The sequence below is a fragment of the Ursus arctos genome, unplaced genomic scaffold, assembly GCF_023065955.2.
Source record: "Ursus arctos isolate Adak ecotype North America unplaced genomic scaffold, UrsArc2.0 scaffold_3, whole genome shotgun sequence".
Classification (NCBI taxonomy): Eukaryota; Metazoa; Chordata; class Mammalia; order Carnivora; family Ursidae; genus Ursus; species Ursus arctos.
Window position 1 is genome coordinate 58,774,537 of NW_026622985.1, and position 19,416 is coordinate 58,793,952.

The 19,416-nt window shown below is 40.6% G+C and overlaps 1 protein-coding gene across 2 annotated transcripts in view; it reads left to right on the forward strand.

Moving 5' to 3' along the window:
- The window catches only part of ITPRID1 (ITPR interacting domain containing 1), a 130,824-nt gene that overhangs the window by 25,954 nt on the left and 85,454 nt on the right, over positions 1-19,416 (forward strand). For both annotated transcript variants that reach the window (XM_057304279.1, XM_057304278.1), the window contains exons 3-6: positions 3,162-3,302; positions 14,726-14,907; positions 16,264-16,312; positions 16,642-16,685. In XM_057304279.1, the coding sequence (XP_057160262.1) occupies positions 14,748-14,907; positions 16,264-16,312; positions 16,642-16,685 (253 nt within the window). In that variant the 5' untranslated portion in view covers positions 3,162-3,302; positions 14,726-14,747. The remainder of the gene's footprint in view (positions 1-3,161; positions 3,303-14,725; positions 14,908-16,263; positions 16,313-16,641; positions 16,686-19,416) is intronic.

Genomic DNA, 19,416 nt, shown 5'->3' on the forward strand with positions numbered 1-19,416 from the left:
TAGGTTTTGCAGTAGCCTTACCTAGATTCTTGCAATTCTTCAAGTGGACCGTTCTCTCTCTTACCTGAAGGCCTTTGCACGTGCTGTTCCCTCTCCCTTCCTCCCACCCCATTTGGAACCTATGGGCTTACCTTTCTTACTGGCACGTTAAGAAGGCTACCCCAGACAAAGGGGTTTACAGGTGAGCTCACCTGATTGGGGAGACATTAAAACTGTGCTTCTCTTAGCCTGTTTTCCCAAGATGACCCATTAATGGTAGAAGTGTTACGTAGGGGATTCCTGACGCCTTAGTTCTAGTGCCTAATGTACCAAAAATTCATTTTGCGAAACTGTCCAATCACTTAGCTTTTCTGGGTCTCATTTTCCTTTTATCCTTGACATTCCATTACAAGATTATTGTGTAAATCCAAAGAAGTCAAGGCCACGAGAATGACCTCTTTATTGAAAATATGGAAAATGCATGGCATCACTTTTCCAATCTCACTTTTGCTCTACCCTCCCTCCCTTCTAACTGGAGAAACTCTACCTTTTAGTTTATGTCCCTTCTCCCTCACCTCCTCCACTAACTTCTGTTCTCCTTTAGGACCAGGCTTAGACTTGGTATTTTCCAGGATGCTTTTTCCAGACCCTCAAAGCTGGTTCAAGAGCTCTACCTATAAGATCCCATAACAGTTTCTCTTTTTCTCTGTTGTCATATTGATCTACTTTATTGCGTCCTCCCTGAGGCAGTGAACCAGTTCACCTTACTTAAGTATCTATTTGTGGCTGAGGGGTGTTCTGTAGGCTGAAGGACAGACCTGGAAGGAAGTGTTCTATCTGGGAGACTGGTCTTAGAATAACAATGCACTGGCTATCAAGTGCCAGTTTCAAAGCTTCACAGACTTTGATATATATTGTATCTTCTTTAATTTTCATGAAGAAATGGGGTTTTTTTGGTTTTTGTTTTTTAAGATTTTATTTATTTACTTGACAGCGAGAGAGACAGCCAGTGAGAGAGGGAACACAAGCAGGGGGAGTGGGAGAGGAAGAAGCAGGCTCCCAGCGGAGGAGCCTGATGTGGGGCTCGATCCCCACGCCCTGAGCTGAAGGCAGACGCTTAACAACTGAGCCACCCAGGCGCCCCAGGTTTTTTTTTTTTTTTTTTAATTCAGTGATGTACACATTATTTTTTCTGATTTAACTATGACTCTGAAGAGGAATTGATTTTCCCAAGACCATTCTACTAGGAGCTATGTTTAGATAGGCTCCTATTCTCCTATTTTCAAATGCAGATTTCCATGCATGTGTACTGCAACCTCTCAATAAATGAGCTACATGAATAAATACGTAGGTAATTAATGGATAATCAAAATAAGGGTAATTGAGGGGTTTTTTTTTTGTGGATGTAATTGCATGCCCATTTTTATTTAAAAAATCACGTTTGAAAAAAATCTTCTGAGGTGAAAACTGTTAAAATAGGGATTTCATCTTCTAAGTGTAGCTCTGGACATGATATTTCAATTAAAATATGTTTTGTCAATTAGCTTTTGTCCAAGACCGTCATATTCTCACAAGTGATGTAGAGGTTCTGGTCTTCTTAAGGAGAAGTGGGCAGTGGGTGCCACAGGCAGAAAAGGATGCGGTATTACCTCAGACCTTGAGAGACTCCTGGGCTCCTGAGAGTAAAGGTCTCAGATATTAGTCATAAAGAGGTGAAAGAAATCCTAAGAGACAAGGGACATCTGCCAGATTAGGCTCAAGGCTGGTTTACAGGGCTATTCACATCTTGCTCACAGACACTAGGAGCTCTGCAGAGGAACTCACAAGCTGTCGTGGCAGGTCAGGGGGAGACATAATAAGGCCTTTCCCCCATTCCCCTTGAAGACAACCTAAGCCCTTCACTTCTATAATTGGGGTTTCTGGTTGTTGTTGTTGTTATTGTTGTTTTAAAGGCTTCATTAATTTATTTGAGAGAGAGAGAGCAGGAGGGAGAGAGAGAGAATCTGAAGCACATTCCGTGCTGAGCACAGAGCCTGACCCAGGGCTCGATCCCATCACCTTAAGATCATGACCTGAGCTGAAACCAAGAGTCTGTCATTTAAGCGACTGAGCCACCCAGGCATCCCTGGGGTTCCTGGTTTTTTGCAATTAAATATCATTTGAAATGCACATGGTCTTTCCTATCATTCCAAACTCTGATAATGCAGCTTATCAAAATGAAAAGAACTGTTGTCACGCATGACTCAAGAACAGAATAATTTTTAGGTAGTGCTTTGGCATTATGTCCTTTGTAAGAATGCATGGTGAATGTGACTGTGAAATTTATTTTTTCTTAAAGTGAAGTTGCTATTGTGCTTATTTACCTTTCTGAAGTGGAATTGTCTGATCTTTCAATTAAAATTCTTCATACTGAAATCCCACGCAAGGCAGGACTGACTGTTAGCCCTGACAGTTTGGTCCCTTTCTTTATGGGTTTGGGAATACATGTGTATGTTTATGTTTTGTTTCCTCTGAACTTTCCAATAGAACTTCCTGGGAATTGAGTCTCTCCACCTGGAATATCAAGTTCTCCTGTCCTCATCTCCAGTGATGGTTTGCAATGCAAATCGTTGGGTTGGTAACACACAGTACCATAACCATGGTAACCAAATGAAGACAAGTTTGCTTTACTTCCTCAGTGAAGTACTTTCCAGCCCTGCATTCAGACCTGAGGTTACTGCCAACAGTCAAGAGCATTAAAGGAACAGCCAGAGGGTTCATAGAAATAAAAACACAACGGGAGCCATCGTACTCCTTCCTCGCACTCCGTCCCCGAGTCCAGGACTTGTTACTAATCACTCCGGCCATTTCCAACTACTTTCTAACTGCTTTCTTGGAGGGTAGGGTAGAGAGAACCACTCTGTATCTTCATCCCCAACCTGACTGTAGATTTTGGCAAGCACACTGCCCTGGCTTTCCATGTCTAACTTCTAAGCAGGAGCAGATAGAAAACCTGGTCGCAGTTCTGTGGTCACAAGGACTTTTTAGTGTTAGCAGCTGCAATGCTGAAGGAGACAGGAAGGCATCCAAGGAGGAAGAGACACTTTCTGAGAACAATCACAGCAAGCTGCAAGGGCCACTTCTCTGCCAAAATTCCTTTCTTCTGGTAGAGTCATTCTTACCATTTGTTTGTTTGTTTCCAGCCTGTGGGGGAAGGGTATCCATCCTCTGCTCTCATTTTCTGTCTGTTGGAATGCGAGGACGGCTGTGGCATGATCTGAAACTTCTTTACCTGCGGCTGTGTGACCGGGTGATGCCCAGGAAGAAAGACTATAAGCAATAAGGTAAGCAATCTAATTGTCATGGATTCTGGCCTGGATGATTTCAGCACTCCCATGACTGCCTGGGTGGCTGCCATTAACAGGGAAAGGTCAAAAACACAGGGGATGGGAATGCTTTAGGCTCAAAATTCTTAGTTTATTTCCCCTAGGTTGCTAAGACCATTTCAAGCAATGTTTCTGAGGTAAGAGGAAGAAATTATTTTTACATCCTATTGTAACTAGGGGGACCTGTGTGTCATTTTCACTGGTACTTACTACTGCGATTTAGTTCAGAGGATGATTTTCCAACTCTGTATTCCTTCTATCATTATTTGTTGGCATTCCCATCTCCCCACAGGTTTGCATCCTTTAGACATTAGTACATATCATCTGAGCTATCCAGAAGGTTTCACTAATTAATATTTCCACAATGATGAATGTCAATTTCCCACCTTCCAGGTGTTCTCACACTAACGAATTTCTGAGAATCTAATATGGTAACCTATTGTCTTTTTAGTCTTCATTTCCTTGAATATTAATAAGGTTCACTACAGTTGCATTTTTTAGCCATTCATAGATCCTCCCCCTTTATAAACTAGGCGCCATGCCCAACAGGGGGCTTGAACTCACAACCCTGAGACCGAGACCTGAGCTGAGATCAAAAGTTGAACACTTAACTGAATGAGCCACCCATGCACCCTGATTTCCTGCTTTTGAATTGCCTCACTACATTGCTTCTACTTCTATGTGTCCTTTTTTTTACTGATTTATAATTACATATCAGACATCAAGGATATAAAAGTCTTTCACGTCACATATACTGTCAGTATTTTTACAGATTTTTTAACATTTTGACATTTTTATTATTTTTGCCATAGGAAATTTTAAACTTTTAACTGGTTAAATCCATTGTGATTTCCCTTCATTGCCTTTGGTGTCATTTCTCCACAAGTTTTCACCACCTCAAGATTAGAAAAACGTTTACCAATATTTTATTCTAGGCCTATTTTTATTTCATTTTTTCACATTAAATCCTCAACACTATTGGAATTTACTTTGATGAATTGTGTAGGGCTCTCTCTCTCTCTCTCTTTTATTTTTGCTTTGTATATTTCCCATTAAATTTTAAATTTAGAAATAACTATAAATTCACATACAGTTCTAAGAAATAATATAAAGTCTACCTGCCTTAATGCAAGAATCCTTCCAACAAAGCATAGATAAACCTATTTCTGCGTATGCAGATTTTTGTCTGGGATAGCATTTGTCTTCTCAACATAATCAATAGGTATAAAGTTGTAAAATCAGGACAGTTTCTCATAATCACTTATAAGGAATAATATCTGTTTCTTTCTCTACATTCCCTGAGATTTTATGGTTATGATCATGGTGGGAAACCAAGGATGATGACACCTTTGATGTCAGAGGAGTAAAGAATATGCTAGAATGTGCCTTTGTGAATAATGCACGTTGGAAAGAGAATTTAGACCCAGGGGCTGGCTTAAATCTTGATCTCTTCTCCTCACTACCAGCTATTGCTGTGTGATCTTGGATGGAACACATTCTCCTTGTAGTCAAGAACTTAACCATTGTGATAGTTTCATATTAGACTGAAATATGATGCAATTTTTATTATATAACAATATGTTTTTAAACTTGAGATGTGTACACCTGAAAATCTTTTTTAAATTATATTTTAAAGATTTTATTTATTTATTTGAGAGAGAGAGTGAGAGAAAGACAGAGAGCACAAGAGGGGAGAGGATCAGAGGGAGAGGCAGACTCCCTGCTGAGCAGGGAGCCCAATGCAGGGCTCAGTCTCAAGACTGCTGGATCATGACCTGAGCCAAAGGCAGATGCTTAACCCCCTGAGCCACCCAGGCGCCCCCTTCACCTGAAAATCTTAAAGCAAATTGCTTGACCAGTCATTTTTAAACTATATTAGGAAAGGTGTATAGAAGGAAGGTATCATAGAGCCCAACTAAGAGTATTTGTAAGAGAAATAGGCATCTGCACTGGTCAAGAAATGAACCAGTACATATATATGTATATAATATAAAAATAACTCCATATATTTAATTAGAGAGAGAGAGAGGGAGAAATTTCTATCTATCATCTATCAATCTATCCATCTACTATCTATCTGTCTATCTACGTACCTATTACTCACTCAATTGTGGAACCTAGCAGTTCCATGACCTTCCATGGGCAAGCTGGAGACCCAGAAAAGCTGGTGGTGTAGATCCATTCTGAGTCTGAAACTTGAGAGCCAGGAGCATCAATGGTGTAGACTCCAGTTCTACAGCATGGGGATTCTGATGTCCCAGCTCAACAGTCAGGCAGAGAAAAGGAGAAATTTCTTTCCACCTTTTTCTTCTCCTCAGGCCTCAACAGATTGAATAATTCCTGTCCACATTGGGGAGAGCAATATGCTTTACTCAGTCTACAGATTTAAATGCTAATCTGTTCTGGAAACTCCCTCATAGACACACCCAGAAATCATGATTAGCCAGATATCTGGGCACCCCCTGGCTGAGACAAGTAGACACATAAAATTAATCATCACACCATCAGATAAGATGACTTGTGATTTCAGGAAACTAACATTGAGGAACATCTGTTTAATTGTTGCAAATCCACTGCTGAATAGCCCTTTGGTGAAATTTATGCTATAATTGCTCACATGCATTTTAATCCCCCTGTCTGGAATGTTTGCCTATCCATTACCCATCTTCAAGAGCCAGAGCCAATACTTCCCCTTCGAAGAAACCTTTTTTATGTCCCTAAGTGAACATTTGCCTCCTTTAATATTTGAGAACAGTTGTTTTATACTTCTCTTAAAATGCATATTATGTTCTACTTCACAATATATAGTTAATAGGTACTATTTTTTGGAATCAACTGTAAGCTCCTCATAGTTTCTTTGTACGCCACAGACAGTAAAATATTTCATTGAATTGAATTAGTAGATACTATTATTGCATTCTACTTAATAGTTCATGCATACAGTGCACTTCAATGAGGAATGACTAGTGCACAGTACTGTCTCTGATGTCTCCTGAGAGCAAAGACAAGAGTCCAGTATCAGAACAATCATTCATTCATTAAACAGTCATGGCTGATCACCCATTACTACCCACTGTCTAGGCTCAGTGCCACGGATATTTAAAAAATTAGTCGTGGTCCCTGCCTCCAGGGGGTCCATTTCGTTGAGTGGGAAGGGCAGAAGTGTAAATAAACTGCTTGAGTGTGAAAAGTGCTAGCATAAGGAGTTGCACAGCTTGCTATGAGTGCCAGAAGTGGGCTAGGATGGGCGTGGAGAGTAGTAAGGAGAAAGTTCTACAGAATGAGTTCTGGCTGAACTCAGTGAAATGGTGTCCAGCAAAGAGAAAAGCACCAGCAGAGGGATCTGCACCCAGTAGCAGCGGAAAGGAGGGCACATTGAAAACAACAAGTAGTTCTGAGCATCTGGCACACGGGGTACACAGAGGAACGTGGATTGTGAAGGGAGATAGCCCCACATCCTTTCACTCTCCTTCCCCAGGATGAGGCAAGGCAAATGCTGAGAAGACAAAAGTAGAAATAATGAGAAAAGAAAGAATCACTGAGAAAGAAAAATCTCTTTAAAGTTGGAAAGGGAGCGGAACAGGGCTTGCAGTAGGTGAATCAGTTGATTCAATGTTCCCAGCCTCAAAGGCATTTCAAGTTTCTAGGAAGCTGTATATATGGTTCTTGACTATATTCTTAATACTCTTTTGCTTATTTCGCCAGCAAAAGATGAAAACTCCAAGTCTGAGAGAACTGATTCTGGATTCCAATTTGGGCACAACTGCCTTGTCTTTAAATCTAGCTTGCTCCTAAATGGCAGGAGAGAGCACCCTTCACATATTTCACAGTGGGAGGAAGCCACCCACAGAGCAAGTCATCACAGACTGCGCGTTCCTCCTAGCAGAGTGTTGACAGAACACTCTCTTCTCTTCTCTAGGATCTGCCTCTACTTCACTGAATCACTTGGAAATCTTTGCCCATATTTATGGGACTTTGATAGTTGGACAGGGAGGAAGAGCAGAAGGGCATTTCTGGCCTGGCTTTGTTGCTTGAGTTTTTGAGTGGTCTTCCAAGTAATAGGAACAGTGTTTTATTCTTATCCCGTGTATAGTTTTGATGGACATAGCTTTAAAATATTTTTAAAACGTGAGCTCCATTGGTCAACTAATAGGCTATGTGGAGGCTAGAAATAGAATAATTGTCGTATGGAATCATCTCATCTTATCCAATTCTCTCGTATTATGCAAGAGGAAATTACATTCCAAGACAACTTGAAACCACATGCCCAATGTCACACAACCAATGAACTATTTGTTGATTAATTAAAATAAATTACATTTTGTTTCCCTGGTGATGAGTTAAGATCTTTCATCTGCTGTTAGCTGTTAGAAGGCACGTAAGGGAAGATAAAAAGAAGGTATTTACTCAGATAATTTTGGTTGAAATAGTGGAAGTGGGCATCAGGTGATTACCCAGAAAATTTTGCTTCAAAATGGAGGCAGTATGTATATACATAATTGAATATATATTGATATATATGTGCATGTATGTGTGTAAATATATATGTACCTGTATATAATTGGATCCCTTTTATAAATCAGGTTACATTGTTTCCTGATACCATATAGCTATTCCTGGCAAGTTGTAACTTTCTACGTATTTTTTAATTGCTGAATATCAAAGTTTTATCAATGACTTCATAACCAAATTTGCATTGATATTTCTCAATTCCTTTTTGGCATTCATTTAAACAGTAATTTATTCAGCAAACATATATTGAGTACCTTTTTCCTATGATTATGATATGAGAGCTAAGATCTCTGTCCTGAAAAAAATCTCACAGTGGTTAAACAGAATTAGAACTAAACTATTAGATCACAGAGGAGCAATTAAAGCCATATGAGAGGAAACTCATATAGGGAGAGCATGTAGATAGAGGAGATAAGAGGGGGCTGAGATTTGAGGTGCAGAACACTTAAAATTTAGAAAAGCCAGGGGCACCTGGGTGGCTCAGGGGTTAAGTGTCTAACTCTTGATCTCAAGTCAGTTCATGCTCTGAGGGTGGTGAGATCAAGCCCCGTGTCAGGCTCTGTACTGGGCATGGAGCCTGCTTAAGATTCTCTCTCTCCTTCTCTCTGCCCCTCCCCCACTCTAAAAAAATTTAGAAAAGCCAGCAAAAGATCTTGAGAAAAAAGCCTTGAATGAGATAGGAGGAAATCTGAGAGAGCATGGTATTAAAAAAAACAAATGAAAAGATTGTTTCCATTAAGAGGAAATGGTCAACTACTGAAAATTCTGAAATGATAAGAACTGATAGTTAAGTGTTAACATACTGATTTGGGTGGGTAATAAGAGAGTGGGAGGTGTAGATGGTGCTGTACCTGGGAGCATTTGCTGTGATCCGAATGAGATTACAAGCTCTCACTCACATCAGGTTGACAGCAGCAGAGGAGGTCAATGTGAGATATATTGTAAGGGCCCCTCTCTCACCCTCTTTTAAGGGACCTGATGTAAGATGGAAAAGGAATAGAGGAATTAAGGAAGACTCATAAGTTCTTGGCCTGAGCAACTACCTGAATAGTGGTGACATTTATTGAGATGGGGAATACTGGAATAAAGGCAGGTATATAGGGGATCAAGCAGCAGTCAAGGAAAGAGTAAAGAATTTGGGGTGGCACATATTAAGTTAAAAATGTAAGTATCCAAGTGAAGATATCAAGTAACTAGGGATACCCCATTCTGAAGCTCAGGTCCTCTATTCTGAGATTTGGAAATGTGAATTCAGGAATCATCATGAGTTGAATAGAAAACAAGAGTAGGCGTTGGAGAGAGATTGAAGGGTCAAAGGAGGATTATTTTAAGATGAGAGACATTATAGCATGTTGTAAGCTAAAGGGAACAATCCAATAAGGAGGAAAAATGGTGTCCAAGCAAAGTCTGTGAGTAGAATAGAGGTGAGAAGGGATGCTTGAAATTGGGAATTTGGAGATTGTTCATTTATAGTGATGAAGTATGACCATGGGAATTGAGTGGAGGGAAGGAATGTTGAAAGTGGGCAGATTATTGAACTGAGTGGTCAGGTGTTGATGGGTCATCTCGATTGACAATGAAATCTTCCAGGAGGATGACAGAAATACCATTCCATTTTCAGTAAACGAGGGTAAATGTCCTGGATGTTGATGACAACATAGTCTGATAGTTTATGCTTCAAAAGAGAGAGGAAACAAGATCTGAAAGCATCAATGAGGAACATGGAGGAACTTTATACCATCTCCAAGGTTATGGTCCTGACTCAATGGGTGAGAAAGAAAAAGCCACAGCTTGAGAGAGGGGCAAAGGAAGCCACGTTCAGGTTGCAATTAGAAAAAGGAGATGAAGGGACATTCGGTGAAGAGCTTAGGATAAAGGGGATGTGGTAGGTGATAGTCCATGAATTCCAGAGGTCACAGGCATTGGGAGCACCTGGGGAAGGTGGGAGGTTGGGCCAGATGAGGCAATGTCCACCACCACATGAGCATGGTTCAAGGGCATGATGGGATTAGTCCTATGGTCTCTTACAGTAAGAAGTGTGAGTCATTTCTCTTAAAGTGTCAGCCTCCCAGGACTGGTCTCTTAATCTGCGGAGGGAAGTGAATGATATCGAGGCTCATGGTAATCATCTTTTTGAGAGCATGAGGGGCTATCAAGGCTTCCCTTTTAAACCTCTATGAGTGACATCACAGCTGGGAAAGGGACAGGTCTTCCTGGAGCATATGGTTCTATGTAGACTTCTCCTAAATTTTGGGGGGATGTCATTGTATACGGCAGATGGAGGGGAGCAAGGCAAACCTGAATACAATTTGAGATCTTGATGAAAGGCTTGAACAGAGGCAGTGATGATGAGGATCCATTGTAGAGACATGGCAGTGGTGAGGTTCCTGTGGACCCAGAATGCTTGTGGAATTTTTTTCCCATTATGATGTTCTCTTCTTGACCACAGGTCTTCAGAAGTGGAGCCAAGGCTAGAACTACAGTCTACAGTTATCAATCATAACCTTGAAATTAAGACTGTAGTTGAAGGAATTTCCAAACTCTGATATGAGTCTCTAGTCTCAGGTAAATCTGCATTCTCATAGTCACAGAAATTTTTTATTCTCCTATTCTCCAACTATATTTATTCCAATTAAGTAATCTCAAATGACACAGATTATCCACAAACCATGAGAGTCAGAAATTATCTCCTATGGAAAAAGAACCAAACTGTTACATTGATTGGTGATTCTTTTCCTAATCCTGACAGATTTTTTTTTTTGAAAGATTTTATTTATTTATTTATTTGACAGAGAGAGACAGCCAGCGAGAGAGGGAACACAAGCAGGGGGAGTGGGAGAGGAAGAAGCAGGCTCCTAGTGGAGGAGCCTGATGTGGGGCTCGATCCCACAATGCTGGGATCACACCCTGAGCCGAAGGCAGACGCCCAACCGCTGTGCCACCCAGGCGCCCCTAATCCTGACAGATCTTGACATGAAAATGACCTAAAGAGGCAACATAAAGAAGGAAAAAAAAAAACTGATCAATATGGATATTGATTGTTTTATATTGACATGAAAATGACCTACAGAGGCAACATAAAGAAGGAAAAAAAAACTGATCAATACGGGTATTGATTGTTTTATATTTTTTTTCATTAATTTTTTCCAACATATGAAGTGGTTATTTCATACTCATTACAGAGATGAAGAAATAGATTAGCAGAGATGTTTGAAAATTTCCCCAAGGAGATGTCAGAAAAGCAGCAGAGCTGAGATTAAAATCTGGAGTTATCTGACCTGAAAGCACGTACTCTTTTAACCACATAAGAACCAAGAATGCTGGCTAAACCAGCTGGTGTCCCTTTACCAAATAACCAAGCAATCAATTTACAGCTACAGATTATTTACCCTGGGCAGGGTTCTGTGCTGGGATCTATGGGGAACACAGAGATAAATAATACACAGTCCCTATTCTCCAGTATGAACAAGCTGTTTGGCAAGAGGACCTGTTTGCATAGAGGTGAAAAAAGTTAAATAACCCCAGAGGACAAGAATGTAACCATTGTCGCTGCTTCAAGTATCAAAGTATCAAATTCTGTGATTTCACTGTGGGCTGAAGGCTTCCCATATATAGCTGAATTTGCTCAAGTGAAAGAAAATGTCATGTAAAATTAATATAACAACACCAATTTTTTTCTCGTTTTGAGTATTTTAAAAAATTTGAAAACTTGATAACATTTCAGTACATTTCTCCTTTTCTTTTTTCTTTTCAATACACTTTGCTTTAGTTTTGTTTTTACAAAATTCAGTTCTTAGTGCATCTATTGTTTTTCATCCTCTTTTTAAATTAAACTTGATAATGTAAGAAATTTCCCACAGTAAAGGAAGTTCTTTATACACATAAGGGTTAATGGCATTGTAATTAGAATACAAAGGATCTGAAGAAAGGGAAGGGACCTTCATACACAGATGGCAACATAATCTCGGATGAAGATTCACTTTGGACCAAGTGAGCATTGGCAAGAATTTGATTCCAAATGGTCCTGGGGAGAAAAGGGTAAATTGAAGGATTCAGCAGAGACCACATCCCAAAACTTCTGCCCCATCAGTCCCCTGGGCAATTTAGGGCTGCCACCTGATCCGTGTCCCTTTGCAAAGAACTGCTCTTCGGTTCAAGCCAGTGGGTGCCAAAGGAAGGTGACCCAGGCATCAGAGAATCCAAAGCAGATTTGTTTACTAACCGGAAAGGCATCCGCTAAAACAGACGGGAACAAAAGAGTTTTTCTTTACAAACTGGTCCCTGACCCTCGCCTTTAGCAAGGGTTCCCACTTTTCTTGGCAGGCTTTTTACTGCTCTAAAGCCAACTACAACCGAGCTGGCAGGGCACGTATCCTCGTTAGTTGGGCAAGCCTGGCAGCTGAGGTCAAACATGCCATTTTAGAACGGAAGTTTGGGGACAGACCAATAAAGCAGCACTTTTATCTAAAACTTTGATGATTTTTACAGTGTTCTATTTGAAAAAAGTGGTAGCTCGGTTAAAATTGGACATTGTAGTCCAGAAGCGGCAATTTGAGGATGTCAGCTGCTTGACAGCTCCTGCTTCCACCGCAGAGCAGAATCTTTTGTGCTAAATAGGACAGCACTTTGAGCTGAGGTTGCTGGAGAAGACGACTCTTTTGGGGTACCTTATTTTTCCATTAATACGTTATTCTTTTCTTGAAACCCCGAGCACTTATTGAGTCTGATATTTCATGAATCTTGTTGAGCACGATTTTGGAGATTTTCCCTCCTTGTGAAATTTTGCATTGCCAGAGTTGAATACACACGCAAGATGCATGGCATTACCAAAGAGGACCCTTTTTACTCAAAAGATCCAACGCGTGTGTAAAATTAAATAGCCAGAAATCAAATGCAATTCTTAAAATTTATTTTGTCTAGTGTTATGAATTCTATACCAAATAATCCTATAAAGGTTGAACTATAATCTTAACTGTATTATTTTTGTCTTGTGTTAGCATCGAAATTTTTATTTAACATGTATTTGTTCCCAGAGGATATTCTGAAAGTTAACTTTCTTTTTTAAAAATATTTGTTTGTTTATTTGAGAGAGAGAGAGAACCCGTGTGGGTGACGGGGTGGGGGCGGGCAGAGGGAGAAGAAAAGAGAATCTCAAGCAGACTCCCTGCTGGCCCAAAGCAGGGTTTGATCCCACAGCCCTGAGATCAGGACCTGACTTGAGCCGAGATCACAATTTGAGCCGAAATCGAAAGTCAGAATCTCAACAGACTGAGCCATTCAGGCACCCTCCAAAAGTTAACTTGCTAAAGTTGGCTGACTCAACGGCTCGCTGGGAATTTAGATATTAACTGCCCACCCTTTGCCATAATTTTTAAATAATTGACATTTCTTAGTATTTGCTTTTTTAATCATAAAATTAACAGTCATCACAATTGTCATTGATTTTTGCAGTAATTTACTATTGTAACAATAAATGTATATTTATACTTTAGTTGAATTATAGAATTTTAATGTACAAAGCATGTAAGGAAACTCTCACGGCCAAATGCAGCAGGAATGCTCACCTATACTTAAATGAAAATATTCAAATGTTTACAGTAAATCTGAATGGCTTGCCTTGATTAAACACTGATTAGAAATGGTGGTTTAAGTCATGTGACCAGTGATTATGCGTGAGTTTAGGGGTTTAAGACATGCTGCTGAAGTACTCTAAACTTGAAGAATAAACCAATGCAAATTCAAGTAGATACCCTGGAAAGAATTTAGTCAGAAAGTGTAGTTTTAAACCCTAGCTTTGATACTTTAGTTTTATATGTATTCATTTAGCATCTCCTCTGTGCTGGGAATTCAGTCAAATACTGGAGACACATTGATGAATAAGAGGGAGACCCTCGTTTTTAATGTCCTAATAATCTAGGGGGTTTCAACAACTTACTCAGCTGCTCTAAGCTTCTGCCTCCTCCTCTTACTCTGCAAGCCTCATAATGATATTAATAAAGGTTAAATGAGATAACGAGGGTGGTCAATATTTCTTGCGCCATAGGCATAATATATTTATTAACATTCTAACTGTCCCCACCGGTCTACCGGTTAGACGGTCTAGCTTCATAATCACAGGAATGCGCTCGGAGTCCAGTGCCTGGGTTTGAGTGCCGGTTATTGCATAGCTTTAGGTATGCGACCCCTCTGCTCTTCAATTTACTATAAAATTGTGACAATTAGATTGCTTCCTTTGTTGGCAATTAAATGAAATAATGGATGTATAGAATTCAGCATAGAAGCTATCACATCATAAGTACTCCACTGAGGTCAGCAGTCATTAAAACTCAGTATAATTTATACCCAATTAAAAAATAAGAGAATAGAGGAAGATTATGAAATTTGTACAAGGCCACCCAACAAGCACAGACTTGTCAGGCTTGTGAGGCTCGTCCAGCTTGATCTGTTGCCAAAGCCCTAATTTTTTACATTTTGGATTCTTTAAAAATATTTTTATAGATGTTAACTGTTGCATAAATTTGAAAGATACTGATTATGTTAATCAATACTTTCAATCTTTCTTCCTGGCTGGAGTGCCCCCCCAGTCCACAATTTCTTTGCTCTCCATCCACATAGCAGACCACCTGACTGGATCCACCAGAGGGTGAATGTGGCCTGATGACAGGTGAGGCCACATTAGTCCCCAGTCTCCAGCTGCCTTTCCATTGAGAGGGAGCCACTTCTCCTCACTGAGACAGGGAACTCGGCTCGGGTGCGTGAGCCAGGCTCCGGAAAGACTGTGGTGGCCTCTTAGCACTCTGGCTTCTTCTCACTGAGTCAAGCCTGAAAGTGGACTCATTGGGTCTGATTTGTTTGTCTCTATGTTTTAGTTTGCTGAATTATTCTCTCACAATGGCGGAGAGGTCACATGGATCCGGCAACTCCCAAGGAGGCCAAGAAAAGAGCAAGAGAGAGATCCTGAGGTCCACCAAGAGGGCGTGGGCTCCCCTAGATGAGCAGCTGCCTCCTGGCTCTGGGGAGGAAAGCCAGAGTGTCACCATCCCCATGCTGGGTGAGAACAGACCCTCAGGGCTATTTGAAAACATCTTGCTGAGGGTGGTGAGGGTTGTGGGGGCTTGGCTGGGGGCAAATGATTCTGGAACAAACACTTGGCTTTGAAGACACCAGTGTTCCCGGAAGGATGCCAGAAACTTCTATGTAATGGGCACTTCTGACTTCTCCCCACAGACATACAAAGCACACACCTTCTTGATGGAAATAGACAGACTTCTCCCTTTCTGCTCCAAGATCTTCTCGTCCCAAGTCCCCCAGGACCCTGAAGCTGCATGGGGTCCATGACAGAGACATGAGGCTTCCCTCAGAACCTCAAACATTCTGTTGAAAGCCTCTTATTTTCTGGGTCTTGCATGAAGCCTCTGCAATAATTTTAATAGTTTAAAGAGTCATAAGTAGGAAAACTTTTCCCTCCACTGTGATATAACTGATGGTTTTTCTTTTTTGCCCACCACCAAATTCATTCTACCTCTCTAGAGTCCCTAAATTAAAAAATAAACACCTTGCATGCCTACTTGGCCTTTCTGGTTCACCAGACACCTTGTGAAGGGGTAAGTCAGTTCTTCACTGTTCGGTGGGATAAAGTCAAAGAAAATCAGCCCAGAGTAGCCTGTAGCCAACCAGAAAGGAAAGAAATATTTACCAGGAAATGCTGCTTTTCTATCCTCTCCTTTTTGCCTGTCGACTATTTGTTAAGCCAGTGACAAAGATCCACCTTAAAAGACTGGTGCCTTTTTAACACAGGGTGCCTTTGGCAATCCTGGGACTCTAGTGCAATTTGTCCCTGGAATGAATGCAAATTTGGTTTAGAACCTGGCAGAGAACTCCTTGCAAATAAACATCACTGGCTAGCTGCCTTAGGTAAATGTCGTGATTCAATAAGGAGAGGGTCCATGGTGATCTATGTCCGACAAGAGAAAGACAAAAGTCTGGTATGCATTTTCACTCTTCATGTTCACACCAGGTAATTTAAAATTTATTCTAACGTCTCTTGTACTTCAGTGATTTATTTTTCTTCCTTTTCACATTTTCTTTTCTTTCTTTCTTTTTCTTTCTTTCTTTCTTTCTTTCTTTCTTTCTTTCTTTCTTTTCTTCCTTCTGTTCTTTCTTTCTTTCTTTCTTTCTTTCTTTCTTTTTGTTTTGTCAGTCATTTGGCAAGTTTATACTTCGTTCTCAAGAAAGACTGATTACGGAAAGCAGGAAGTTTTGCCTTGGGAAAATAAATGAATATGCTTGTAGAAACATGTGACTAACTATGTAGGAAATAGAGCTATGGGTGGTGGCTGGATAATGGCGTAGCATTATTTTAGCTGGTGTGCTTTGATTGACTGGTCTGTTTCTCTCTCTTTTATAGAAGATTCCAAACAAGCAACTATACAGCAGTGGCTGGACTCTGGATTCTTGTAAGTGTTTCTTCGTGCCTTTGCACATCTGTCTTGCAAAAATCCGTGAAAACAATGTGGGTAACTCTTCTGGGGCAAGGTGAGACAGGTAGGGCTTTTCATTTTAACTGAGTGCATGAAGGATCGCTCTATTATTGCGTAAGTTATATATCAGTTTTAAAGTACACAACAGAATACTGTTCCAATCCCTAACTGTTGATTGCTTTTAAAAAGTCCTCCCATAGAAAAGCCTAGCTTTGCATTTACTCTCATCTGTTTAATTAAAATGCAATTTAGTATAATTGAGATGTGCACATTGTTTGACTCGCAATATTTTTGTTTCTTTATAGGGTCTCTGTAAACGAAAACTTTCAGCAAGTCATCGACCACACCGGTAAGACAAGAGAACCAGAAACATTTAGGCTTTGTGGACCTGAGTAAATTTATTAAAATGTCTATGTGAATAAATCTTCTTAAAATGAGAATTATCAGAGCTTGCTAGAAACAGAACGGATCTCAAAAACCATCCAGCTCAATTTCTTTGTTTGATATATAAAACAGAGTCTCAGAAAGGATAGGGGGTCATTCCGCAGCAGGTGGGGGCTGTAAACAGGCCTCCTGCCACATCATTAGCTCAGACTCTACCAGAAAACTCACCGGGTTCTGTGAAGACATTTTGCAAGGATGTAGTTATGGAAATGCAATTGTTTAACTTTTCCTCACACTGTATGGTACTTTTATGTCTAAATCTAGTTTCCTTCTATTCTCCAGTCTCAAAATTATACCCTCCCTTCCTAATGGTGCATTTGTTCTCAAAAAGAACAGATGACTGAATTCGACGGCAAACAGTGCAAGTATGTGTTTCTGACGCAGAAAATGTATCACACTTGTTACATTGAGATTTGATAAGAATATTATAAAAAGAAAAAGAAATTAATTGCAGATCTCACAGTACCCACCTTCTTTAAATGAAATACTGTATTTCATAGACATACGATTATAAAATGCACTCACAGGGCCCCCTAACCCCACCCTGGCTGGCTCGGTTGGTGGAGCACGTGACGCTTGATCTAGGGGTCATGAGTTTGAGCCCCACTTTGGGTGTAGAGATTACTAAATTAATTAATTAATTTAAAAATGTGTTCACATTTTAAGTGCTACCCAGGAAAATAAAACAGCAAGCCTTGGCAATTATAAACGAAAGGCAACACTGACAAGACTCTTCCTGATTTCATAGATGTTAAAATGTGGGGAAAAAAGCATGTTTTTAAAACTGATGAAATGCCATAAATAATGTATGTAAAAAAATGACATAAATTTGGAGTTTAATGATAAGAGGGGAAAACTATTAGTCTAATGGTTACTTACTTGGCTAATTTTAATTATTTCACTTCCTCCACTGACATCTTAAATTAAGATTGACCACTAGCTACCCACCAGTTTAAATTTGGGACTTTTTTACTAACAACAAAAACAAAAAACTAGGTATATCACTGAAATCTCCTCCTTCTCCACGCTTCTTTATTTTTTTAAATATTAAAGTTCCACAATCCCAAAGTCTCTGAAGATGTTTGCCAATAAACCGAATGTACGTATCTCTGTTTATAGTGGTGCAGAGTCAAGAAAAGGCAAGAACTGGGGTGGCTGGGTGACTCAGTTGGTAGAGCATGTGACTCGATCTTGAGGTTGTGAGTTCTAGGCCCACATCGGGTGTGGAGATAGCTTAAAAATAAAATCTTAAAGGAGGGAGGGAGGGAAGGAAGGAAGGAAGGAAGGAAGGAAGGAAGGAAGGAAGATGAAAGAACAAAAGGGAAGGAAGGAAGGAAGGAAGGAAGGAAGGAAGGAAGGAAGGAAGGAAGGAAGGAAGGGAGGGAGGGAGGGAGGAAGGAAGGAAAGAAAAGAAAAAGAACTTAAGACATACAGCCAGCCTGAGATGTCAGATCCCCCTGATGTTTCATCTTGCCCGGGGTGTGGTGAGAGGCCTGGCACTAACTCTGGGGTGGTCAGTAACTGTATTATTAAAAGCTTCACTTCCCAGAAATGAGACAACCATGGCCCTTCCACCTCTGAATCAAGTTAATGAAGTGTAAAGGCACAGACAGGAGGTGCAAAGCAGGAGGAAAGGAGGACTAGCAAATCAGAAACGCACAGCTCCCACAGGTCCTTTATCTTCAGCAAGGGTTTTAATAATAATGGAATAGCCTCTTACAAGTTTAATTGAGCCTTCACTTTTACAAGGCTCTTTATGATCTATCATATTTTAAACTCAGTAACCTGTGTGGGAGCAAGTCTGGTGTTCATCTGAGCTTCGCAGGTGAAGAATCTGGGCCACAGAGTGATCAAGCACTGGAGTTTGGGGGCACACCTGGTTAGAAGGGGGCAGAGGAACTGGAAGCCAGGCATCCTATCAGCCCTGTGCGTGCTGGTCATAGCCATGATGAGACCAATAAATGCAGGAGTTCAGAGAAGCCAAGAGTCATACTGAAAAAATGTGGAAGCTAGAACAGGACCAGCAACTGGTGACCTGAAGTTCGTGGTGAGGGTGGCAAGGAGAAGAACTGTAGCGAGATGAAAAGAAACTGAAGAGAAGAGAGAAGAGTGGTCACAACTGGAGGGAAAATACCAGAAGTATGACACAGAGTGGTGCATTCATTCTTAGGGCAGCTGTTCCAAATTACCACACACTCGGTGGCTTCAAACAGAAATTTATTCTCTCATGGTTCTGGAGGCTGGAAGTCTGAAATCAAGGAGTGTTGACAAGGTCATTCTCTCTCTGAAGGGTCTAGAGAAGAATCCTCCCTTGCCTCTTCCTAGCTGCAGATGGCTCCCAGAAATTCTCAGCATTCCTTGGCTTGTGGTGACAGCCTTCCATTCTCTGCCTCTGTCTCCACACAGCCACTTTTCACTGTGGGGGGGAAAGCTTTTCTCTTTTGTAAGGACCCACCCTAATCCAGTATGACCTCACCTTTACTAACTGTATCTACAAAAACCCTATTTTCAAATAAAGGACACATTCTTAAATGAGATTTCAGCAGTGGCTGGGTGGCTCAGTCAGTTAGGCATCTGCCTTGGGCTCAGGTTATGATCTTGAGGTCCTGGGATCAAGTTCCACATCAGGCTCCCTG